The sequence below is a fragment of the Neocloeon triangulifer genome, unplaced genomic scaffold (assembly GCF_031216515.1).
Source record: "Neocloeon triangulifer isolate White Clay Creek 2 clone unplaced genomic scaffold, ASM3121651v1 ptg000013l, whole genome shotgun sequence".
NCBI lineage: Eukaryota > Metazoa > Arthropoda > Insecta > Ephemeroptera > Baetidae > Neocloeon > Neocloeon triangulifer.
Window position 1 is genome coordinate 4,484,821 of NW_026775555.1, and position 10,112 is coordinate 4,494,932.

At 34.8% G+C, this 10,112-nt stretch overlaps 3 protein-coding genes across 4 annotated transcripts; 1 reads left to right on the forward strand and 2 right to left on the reverse strand.

Moving 5' to 3' along the window:
- The first annotated feature begins 80 nt into the window (after nucleotides 1-80).
- LOC132199210 (protein lethal(2)essential for life-like) lies at nucleotides 81-1,258 on the forward strand. The gene is made up of 4 exons (XM_059623769.1): nucleotides 81-238; nucleotides 293-568; nucleotides 630-803; nucleotides 1,009-1,258. Exons 2-4 carry the CDS (start codon nucleotides 302-304, stop codon nucleotides 1,129-1,131), a joined length of 564 nt encoding a protein of 187 aa, XP_059479752.1. The 5' UTR covers nucleotides 81-238; nucleotides 293-301; the 3' UTR covers nucleotides 1,132-1,258.
- A 1,051-nt stretch (nucleotides 1,259-2,309) lies between these two features.
- Nucleotides 2,310-5,802, reverse strand: LOC132199211 (heat shock protein 26-like). 2 transcript variants are annotated; one of them, XM_059623772.1, is made up of 3 exons: nucleotides 5,542-5,802; nucleotides 3,818-4,195; nucleotides 2,310-3,343 (listed from the first exon to the last, which is right to left on the reverse strand). In XM_059623772.1, exons 2-3 carry the CDS (start codon nucleotides 4,169-4,171, stop codon nucleotides 3,182-3,184), a joined length of 516 nt encoding a protein of 171 aa, XP_059479755.1. In that variant the 5' UTR covers nucleotides 4,172-4,195; nucleotides 5,542-5,802; the 3' UTR covers nucleotides 2,310-3,181. The 2 variants fall into 2 exon arrangements, with proteins under 2 accessions (XP_059479755.1, XP_059479753.1); XM_059623770.1 differs by lacking the exon at nucleotides 5,542-5,802 and adding an exon at nucleotides 4,655-4,900.
- A 2,594-nt stretch (nucleotides 5,803-8,396) lies between these two features.
- On the reverse strand, nucleotides 8,397-9,651 carry LOC132199212 (protein lethal(2)essential for life-like). Its single transcript, XM_059623773.1, has 3 exons — nucleotides 9,498-9,651; nucleotides 8,940-9,356; nucleotides 8,397-8,823 (listed from the first exon to the last, which is right to left on the reverse strand). Exons 2-3 carry the CDS (start codon nucleotides 9,354-9,356, stop codon nucleotides 8,734-8,736), a joined length of 507 nt encoding a protein of 168 aa, XP_059479756.1. The 5' UTR covers nucleotides 9,498-9,651; the 3' UTR covers nucleotides 8,397-8,733.
- Nucleotides 9,652-10,112: the final 461 nt, after the last annotated feature.

Here is a 10,112-nt window from a genome sequence, read left to right on the forward strand (position 1 = left end):
GTTTATTATGGAACTATAATTAGAAGTGTGATACACAGACAGCTTCTCGCGCCACCCACTCGATTCTCTTGGACGACATTCACCCCTGCGCGCAATATTCTGGAAGTCTTCCGTTCAGAAAGGCAAAGAATACGTCACCGTGGGGTTCTATTTAAAAACCGCATATTGGCTCCAACTTCCATTCGCCAATTTTAACCCGCTCAGTTGACAACCGACTCTCTTAGCTGCCACTTCAGCCGTAAACCACTGAAAATTTAAATTTTCTTCAATTTTTCATTGAATAAGTTTTTAGTGCGGAAACATGTCGATGGTGCCGATGATGTTCAGGGACTGGTGGGACGATTTTGAGTTGCCTCGCTCCCGTCTTTGGGACAACAGCAACTTCGGCCTGGGTCTGCACAGGGACGACCTCTTCCGCGCCCACAACAGCATGCTGCGCCCGTGGACAAGGAGACAACAGAGCGCGATTGTCCACCCCATCCAGACCGAAACCGCCAACGCAGACAACTCTGTCTACAGCACCGTCCTCGACGTCAGCCAGTTCACACCAGCAGAGCTCAGTGTTAAAGTATATGAAATTATTTCAAATAAGTTATGTACTTAAAAATTAATGAAATTATTATATATAGGTTCAGGGCAATGCGGTGGTCGTCGAAGGAAAACACGAAGAGCGCGCCGACGACCACGGATACATTTCTAGGCACTTTGTGCGCCGCTATGTGCTTCCTGAGCAGTACGACCTGGATCAGGTCAATTCGAGCCTTTCATCTGACGGCGTCTTGACCATTTCTGCGCCAAAGAAGGTAGGAATTCTATTATTTAACGTTTAAGAAGACATTGGAAATATTCAACGTGACTCATCCAGACAGAGAAAGGGAATATTTATTTATATTAGAATTGGCCTTACGCCAAGATTCCTAAAAGCAGTTTTGTATCTTTTTAGAAAGAAACAATTGCCGTCTGGACCAAATTTATTTCTTTACTTTATTTATGATACTTTTTTTGCAGTGTTTGCCGGGCAGCGGCGAACGAGTGGTTCTCATTCAGCAAACTGGAGTTCCAGCCGTGAAATCGGCGGCGGTCACAAATGAGCCGACCATCACTCACCCACAAACGCCACAACCAATTTAATTCTGTGTTGCAATTTAAAACTTGATGATTATGTTTAAATCGCTAAAATATCTTTTATTTTGGCTATAATCTTTGTATTTATTTTATGCTTATAATAATTAAATTTAAATGTTAAAAAAAGTTTTTTTTCTTTCTTTTATGACTGGGGTACTTTATTAAATCAGAAGTTCACAATGTTTACATGCAAAGTTGCCAATTAGTAATGAGAATATTAATATTGTTTACATTCATTATTCTTTTTTTTCATTAATTTTTCATAACCACACAGTAAAGGTAAATGTAGTGTAATAATTATTATATTCTGTTTTATTATGATGACATTGTACACTTTTTAAACGCACATGAATATATTCAAATTGAGTACTTAATTTTTCTTTTTAATTAAAAATTTTTTTAGAAATTTTGTTATCAAATTTTTACATCAGTCGATTAAAAATAAAATTTAAAAATTAGAACATTGTATAAATAAATGATACTAAGCTAAAAATGAAAACAAAAATATCAAAGTCGAAAAAAAAGTTACATCCAGCAATACATGTAGACCAAAAAATAAATTCTCAATTATAAAACGCGTACAGGTAGAAACGGCATTGGTGTGTTCTAATTTTTTTGTATATTTAATACAAAAAAAAAAGAAAATAATAATAGAAAGAGAATTATTTGAAATTAACGGAAATTAACACTGATTTTAAACTTTAAGAGGAAAGAAAAAGAATAAAGAGGGAAGAAAAATAATTATAAATAAAAAAACGGAATATATGGTGGGGAAAAATATTAATAACCTGATAAACAATTAATGATCAGTCTTATTGTTCCTTGTTCCCATAAACGATTTATATCTTTTAGACTAAATTTACGCCAATTCTTATCTCAAAAGGAACATGCCATATAAAATTCACACAATGTTTTATACTACCACTTCATTTAGTACTATTATAAAATTTTGTTACAAATTTTTTTAAAAAAGAACAATCTACACTTATACAAATTTTTTTTATCGATTCGCACAATGAAAACAATGAAAAGTCGTATGATATAATATTAAATAGTGTGGTAAATATTTATAACCGCAGTAAATATTTTGCGTAGTTTAGTTTTAAATAACAAAATTATTTGGAACATAGAAATAATAAAAAAGAAAACTAAGGAAATAAATTATAAAAGAAAAACCAAAATAATTAAAGATTCAATATTTTATTTCACTTCCAATCATAAAAACCAAGAACATATTAAATCAAAATATAAACAGAGGATGGCTAATGAAAATGAATGCTGCAAGCCTAGAATGCAAATTGCATCTATAAATAAATCGGGCGCAACTTAAAGCGGTTGGTGACCAATTTTGTTCCGGTCAGCATTTGAGCTACTGCGATACTTGCTCGCTGCAGGAAAGTACTGCGGCACCTAAAATGCCGGCCGGAGGGACACATTACTTACAAGTTGTGCAAATACACACGAAAGTTCGAAAGGCACAAAATGACTCGTAAAAGTAAATACGACAACCAAACTTAAAGGCTACGATTATTGATTATTGTTGCACATGGGAATAGGGTAGATTATAATATATTGCAGTAGTTAAAAATTGGGATAAAATACTATGGTGACCCACAAAACGCGTGATTAATTTTATCGATATATTTGATTAAAGTACACACCAAATAGGAATATTTGAAAACTGTAAGCATTGAACATCAAATTGCTAAAATCTAACCAAAATACTAAAACAACAAAACACCCAAAATTGTGGTCAATTTCAAACACCAAGAAACAGTAAAATGCAATATTCAGATAATTTATGTATATAGCCAAGGAAAACTCCCACCCTCATTAATGTGACCAACAAAGGTTCCATCTGCAATATATTAAATTTAAATGTTCAATTTTTCAAGCCCATTTGTTCTTTCAGAGTCACAACTTTTACTATTTTAATTATTTTTTGGCATATTAAGTAAAAAAAAAGCGTCAGTCTAAACTTCGAGTCTCATCAGGAGATGTGTAATGTGAAAATGATTGGAGGCAAATGAATTTTGTGCTTTTACGAGATGGTCCCTCAGTTTAGACCGTGGTGACTGGCAGGCTTGGCGGAGTGGCTTGGCACCTCTGACTTGACGGTGTCAAAGTGATGCACCTCAGGGTGCGGCTTGACCGCTGGTATGTTGTGCATCACGATAGGAACAGTCTTGGTTTTGACGCCACTCTCGTGAACTTCAGTCTAGAAAAGCCAAAATTAAATATATAATTAGTTTTATTTATTTATATACATTTAAAAAAATTTAATAAAAAAAGAATAAAAATTAATTGAAAAACATATTGATTATTTTAAAGTAGAATTAAATAAATAAAATTAATAATTGGTTTAAAATAAATGAATAATAATTAAAAATTTAATATAAGTTAAAATATAAAAAAATTATTTTAATGTTATTTAAATAATATAAATATAAAATATGATAAAATATGATAACTCAACAAAATTATTTTCTAAAATTGAGATTATCTTGGAGATTTCATTTAATTAGAGTTTAATTTTAAAGCGATGTACCTACTATTTTAATAATAAAAATAAACAAATTAAAAAAAATGCTGTAGTTTATATTGTAATTTTTTTATCAATTATTCAAATTAAAGTGAATTACATGAATTAAGAAAAATTTTATTAACAAGATAAATTCAAATTTAAAATTACCTTAGGAGCTGCGATGGACAGCACTCCGTCCGAGGACAGTGAGCATGCGACGTGATCGACGTCGTAATCGTCAGGCAGGACGTAACGCCGGACGAAGTGTCTGGAAACGTAGCCATGTTCGTCGGGGCGCTCTTCATGGCGTCCCTCGATGGTGACGGTGTTGCCGACAGTCTTGACGCTGATTTCGCGCGGCCCAAATTGGTGCACGTCGAGCGACACCCGGAAGCCGCCAGGTCCCTCGCAGATGGTGCCCAGGGTCTGGATAGGGGGTTGGCCGGCGTGGGGCACGAGGGAGGCCGAGGCCACGGCGTTGGGCCACAGCATGGCACGCATCAGATCCTCGTAGGTCGACATTATTGGTGATGGGGTTTAGTGACTCTGAAATGAGTTGGATTTTGCCAATTAGAAATTTTGTCAGATATAAAATTATATAAAGTAAACAATTTACGAAAATAAAGAAAAGTATTGAAAAATTACAGCACTTCCAATAAAAATAAATATGTATTAAAAAAACTACAATGCTTTTAAATGGGAGATTTCAACGCCTGCAACATAGCTCCGTAATTAAAAAAAAACTTATTAAGGTTTGCTTTGAAAAAAAGGTATTGAATTAATTAGTAAGACGAGAACTCCTCTGATGTAATGAAAGTTTTGGAATTTAGAAAAAAATCGAAAATCTTTCTTTTAATTAATTAAAATTTAAAATAATTAATTAAAAAGTAAATTTAGTAAATTCATTAAAAAAAAACCTTACAAATAACATAATAAAGTTTTAAGAAGCTCTTTTGAGAACAATTTTAACGAAAAGTCAAAATTCAAAATCAAAATTTTAGTTACCACGGGAGTGCGTCTACTGCGCTCAAAGTTTCCTGAGAGACTGCCCGGCCGGTGCCGACGCCGAGTGCAGCAGAGAACCCGACCCGAGATATTTTCGAACCCCTACCCCAAGGCAGCCCTTTAAAAAGCACCCCAGCGTTGCCGGCGCTCCTCGCCTGCCCGTGTCACGCTCTCATTGGTCGGCACACGTGCCGGGCCGTTCCTATTGGTGCCGACACGTGTCGGACCATTGCTCTTCCGATAAGGAATGGAAAGCCGGTTGAGGGCCGTGGAAAGAGCGAGAATAAAACGCAGCCGCGGCTGCTAGAAAAATCGATGCAGTGCAGGCTGCATAAGTGCATAACACGTAAAATATTGGAGCGCTGCGCTCTGTCTATGAGAATGGAATAAAAAGGAAAAAGCGTTCGTACGCGAGTCGCAAGTGATACAGACAAAAATTGTGCTAGATTTTAATGTGAATAATAAAATAATAATAAAAAGCGATTTCTCCTTATTAAAAAACGACCAAAAGAGGCTCCAAAATTTAAATGTATATAATTTATTAAGAGATATAAATTGTTAAAAATTAACAAAAATCAAACCAAAATGAAAAATAATAAAATAATTAAATCTGCGCAGTTGAAAAAAGTAAGATTTAGGCGCAATTTAATGCAAGGATAATTATCGGGTTTTATAATTTCCAGCTATTTGTTGTCAAAGGCGTTGGAAATAATTATAATAATGTCAGATAAAAACGAAGGAGAAAAGAATTTATGGAAGTTTCAGGCGTAAATTAAATTTAATTCAAAATATAACAAAATCCAAAAGAATAATCATTAGAAGTTCTTTGTGTTTAGAAAAAAATCATAATTCCTTGATTAAAATTAAAAAAGCAAAATCCAACTCACAGTTCGAATGATGAACCAGGAGCTGGTCCCCGGAATGTGTCGTTCCAGGTCCCCCAATCCGAACTAGTACCCGACCCTCGTTCCGCCAAGCTTTTATAGAGACCCCACCAAATTCTCGAAAAATCATATTCGGGATGCGTGCGCTGCGTTTCGAGTTTCGACACCAGAACGCTCTGGAAAAGTGGCCGAACCCACCCCTAAATTGGATTAATCCAGAGAGAAGTCCCTGCGTTATTTTCGGCACGTCATCTTCCCAAAGGGGGTGGTTTCACCCGCGGCTTCCCGGCGCGAGCCCGGTGCGCCAGGGCGGACATGGGATGTGTGCGCCGCGGCACGTATGCACCTCACAGAGAATGCATTTTCTTAAGGCCCTCCGATGCAGTTCTTTCTAGAAGAAAAGCACCAGACCGTGCTGAGCGGGCCTGACTAAAATGCGCCGCACGGACTATTTTTGGGAGGTGTATTTCTGTTTACTCTTAATTCAGGCTAAATTAACGCGCATTTTTTTGTTACACATGCACGATGTGTTTTTGATTTGACTTTGTTGTTGAGCATGATTTGTTTTAATCAAATTTAATGAATTTCCACAATATCAGATAACAGCAATAGAAATATGTTTGCCTTCACCACAATATTATTATTCAAAATAATATTTTTTGTTGATTTTAATTTTCATCTATTACTAATTGATGAAGAAACAAAAATAAATAATATAGTAAACAAAATATATTTTTATATTTAATTAAAATATATAATTTATAAACTTTTTTTGTATTTTATAAATTTAAAAAAAAAATATTATTAAAAATATAACAGAGTTTAAAACTTTTATTATTTTTTGCTTAATTTCTATTATTTCAAATCAGTTTGCTACGCCTTTTATGCGTTAATTTTATGCAGTTAATTAAATTAACAAAATTTATTGTTAATATTGTATCTTTTTTAATGAAAATATTATTTTCAGTTAAAATTTAAGTCCTATTCTGAACTATAAAAATTAAACCATTGTTACTAGAGAACTAAATTAGAAATTGAAAAATAAAGAAGTAATTCAAAACTAAATTATGATTCCTCTCAGTTCCAGATTTGAATTACTTTTTCTGTTGGTTACATTTCGTGCAATAATGCGCTTTGATAATGAAAATGAAATACTAATCAAAGTTTATCATTGTTTCATCATTCATTTTTAATTTTGTCAATATTAAATTATGTTTTACGCATGATCAAATTATTTTATACAGTCAAAAATTGAAGATTCAAATATTTTTGCATTAGTTTTAAAGTTTAAATTGAAATAAAACGAAGGAAATCTTTTGCTCTTTTTCTCGATGCATTTTGGTGCAGTTGCGGTTTAATGCATCTGCAGTTGAGGAAGCCGGCTATCGTAAATTCGAGAAACTTTTGGTGCATTCTGTACGCACACATACTACGCAGCAAACTTTTGATCAATGCACCCTGCGCTGTGCAGCTAAAAACGACCGGCCCGACTGCAGCGAGCGGCGCTCGATTTTACCACGCCGGTCTCGAATATGCTCACAAAATTCGGCTTCCTGCGGGGCTGCTGCATTTTCGCCCTTCATGTGACCGTCAACGTTATTACATTGTTTTATCGAGCGACTCCCTGCTTTTTACGCAGCACGCAGGAAAAGAGTTCTGAGAGAACGAATGCAATTAAAATTTTTTCCTCCAGTGCCTGTTTATTTTTAGATCATGAAGATTTTCTATTTTTAATTGATTAAAAGCTTTTTTAATAATAACTTCTAGAAAAGTAGTAAATAATCAAAAGATATTTTTATTTTAACATAAAATTTATTATTTAAATTAACATTCAATGTTATTTATTTTTATTATTAAAATTGTGCAAGAATAAAATTTTATAACAAACTAGCGGAAAGAGATGTTTGTAATATCTTAATGTACAATTAATAAATAAATATTATATTCAAATAATTGAAATTTATATGTCAGGAAAGTAAGTTTAAATTCCCAAACTATTTATTGATTCCACTAATTTTTCAGCGTGGCTTTTCCAAGCCGGCCAGTTTATATGTTTCCCGTTTTGTTCTAGGCAATCAACCCTTGTGCTTTTCTATACCTCCAATTTTTGGCCATCCACTATTATACAGACGAGGGGGTCCTACCCCAACGTTTTTAATACAACTTCCAGCAGTTTCTATAGTACAGACTCTCCACAATTTTATACTCTTCTCATAGATCTGATTACCGCCCCATAGATCTCTGCGTGTTCTTGTAGCAGTCAAATGAGTCAAACCATGGAATTAATACACCGATGATTGTCATATTGAGAGTTGCGAACTGTTTTTTCTCCATTTATTAGATATATTTTTGGTATTTTCATTCAATTCATATATTATTCAAACTTATTCATCCATTTTTTAGTTAAAATGTTTTTGATAATAAAGACGAGAATAAATAAAAAATTTAACGGAATTTAAGCCAGCCGCTTTTTTTTTTGCTTGCTTTTAACTCCGATTAGAATATATTCAATTTTACTAATCAGACATAATAAATCCGCTAATGTAAATAATTCTTGTTATGCCTAAAATTTCCTTTCGACTTTCGAAGCATCTCGGTAATCTTGAAAGTGAATTCACGAGAAAATTGGCTGCTTCGAATTGTGATAAGCAAAGTTCAAATTTTTATAAATTCCAACAGCAAAATTCTTGAAATGTTTTACTGGCGTGACTAGCGTCAAATTGTTATTTAATGCATGGCTTATTTCATCTATTTTTTCCTTTACTGCTCTTTGTACCTTTTTATTAACAATCCTAACTTTTCATTATTACTGATCATTTCGATTCATTTGGTAAGTGCAAAAAATAATGGTCATAATATTTAAGTAAATGCCTGCAAACTTTATTGTTTCATTTGAGACTACAAACATTCATTAATACAAGAGATTACAGTACCTGAGAGGAAACATTTATTATTCAGTCTTGAAATCTCAAAGTCTTGCTTTAATTCTGGCAATTGATAATGAGTGATTAAAACAAGGAAATCCCTAGATACAGGGTAAGCGCAACATTGAACGATTCATAAGAAGCTAATTAGGGCAGGGACTAAACTGCATCTTTTAATTAATTAGTTAGTTAGTTAAGCACAAAGTACGGCAAAGTTAAATGTGGGAAATGCAGGCGGGTGTATAATCAGCAGGCTACCGAGGAAGGCGCCTCACTTGGCGATCTCGGCGGGCTTGACGGCAGGGACGCCGGTCTGCACAATTGGAATGGGCTTCTCGTTGGATCCCGGAGCAGGGAGAGCCTGAAACAAATTAGCAGAAAATATTTAAAAATCGTTTTCACAGTTATAAATTTCAATAAAAATTTAACAATAAATTGGAATATCAGGAATTAAAAAGTTTGCAGAAAAATTTATACCTTCTTAGGAACAACGACGGACAAGATGCCATCAGTGGAGAGGTTGCACTGAGCATTGTCAATGTGCACGTCCTTGGGCAGGACGTAGCGGCGCACGAAGTGGCGCTGGATGTAGCCATGCTCGTCCTGCTTCTCCTCGTGCTTGCCCTCGATGGTGATGACGTTGTCCACGGTCTTGACGGTGACCTCCTCAGGCTTGAACTGCTGCACGTCCAAGTTGACCTGGAACTTGTCCTTGTCGTTGGTCACGTTGGAGACGCCGCTCTGCTGGCGGGTGAGGTGACGCCAGGGACGGTAGTAGGGGCGGCTCATCATGGGTTGGTACAGGTCATCGTTGAGGAGGCCCAGGCCGAAGTTCTGGTCGAACAGGCTCAGAGGGCGGCTGGATTCGTCGAAGAACATGGGAATCAGAGACATCTAAAACAAAATAGAATTAATTAAAAAATTGCAAATTTCAAAACGATTCAATTAAAACCATTTTCCGCAATTAAATAGAGATGGTATATCGTGGATGCATATGAAATGTAATAAATGAACGTATGTAATCAAGAAACTTACTTTGAAAATTGAAGAGTTTGGGGTTGCTCGGCGAAAGAAATTGAACGACTGCAAAGGCAAGTTTGCTGTGACTGATACACTTTTGCCGCCGGTGGAGGGGTTTATATAGGACTGGTGACGTCACGAGAACTTTCCAGAGGGTGCGAGTGGGTGCGAGAGCCTCCGCCACCTATCTAGAAAATCCGAGAACATTCACCCCGGTTATCTTGAAAGTTTAAACCGGTATAAAAACTGAGACGAACGTTTTAAAACGAGTTATACTAAGACATTGCGATTGATTAAGTTTTTTGATGGCAATAATTTAATTAAAATACACTTTAGTACCATTATAACTTACGTTTGGAAAATTTTAATGGTGATTTCAAATTTCTAAAGAATTTTTCCGCCAAATATTATACCGGTTATTTACAGTACATTTGCATAAACCCTTGTCAAAGAACTTAAATTTACTAAAACAAAGAAATCTTTAATCAAATTTGTCACATCTTGTAATTTTACTACGTAATTTTACAAAATTACACCTTCCTTTGTGTTATTTTTGAAGCAAAAAATTGCAAATTCTCAATCCTCGCGGTAAAAAACCTGGGTTGTTGTTGATAAAGTTCCTTCAATTTC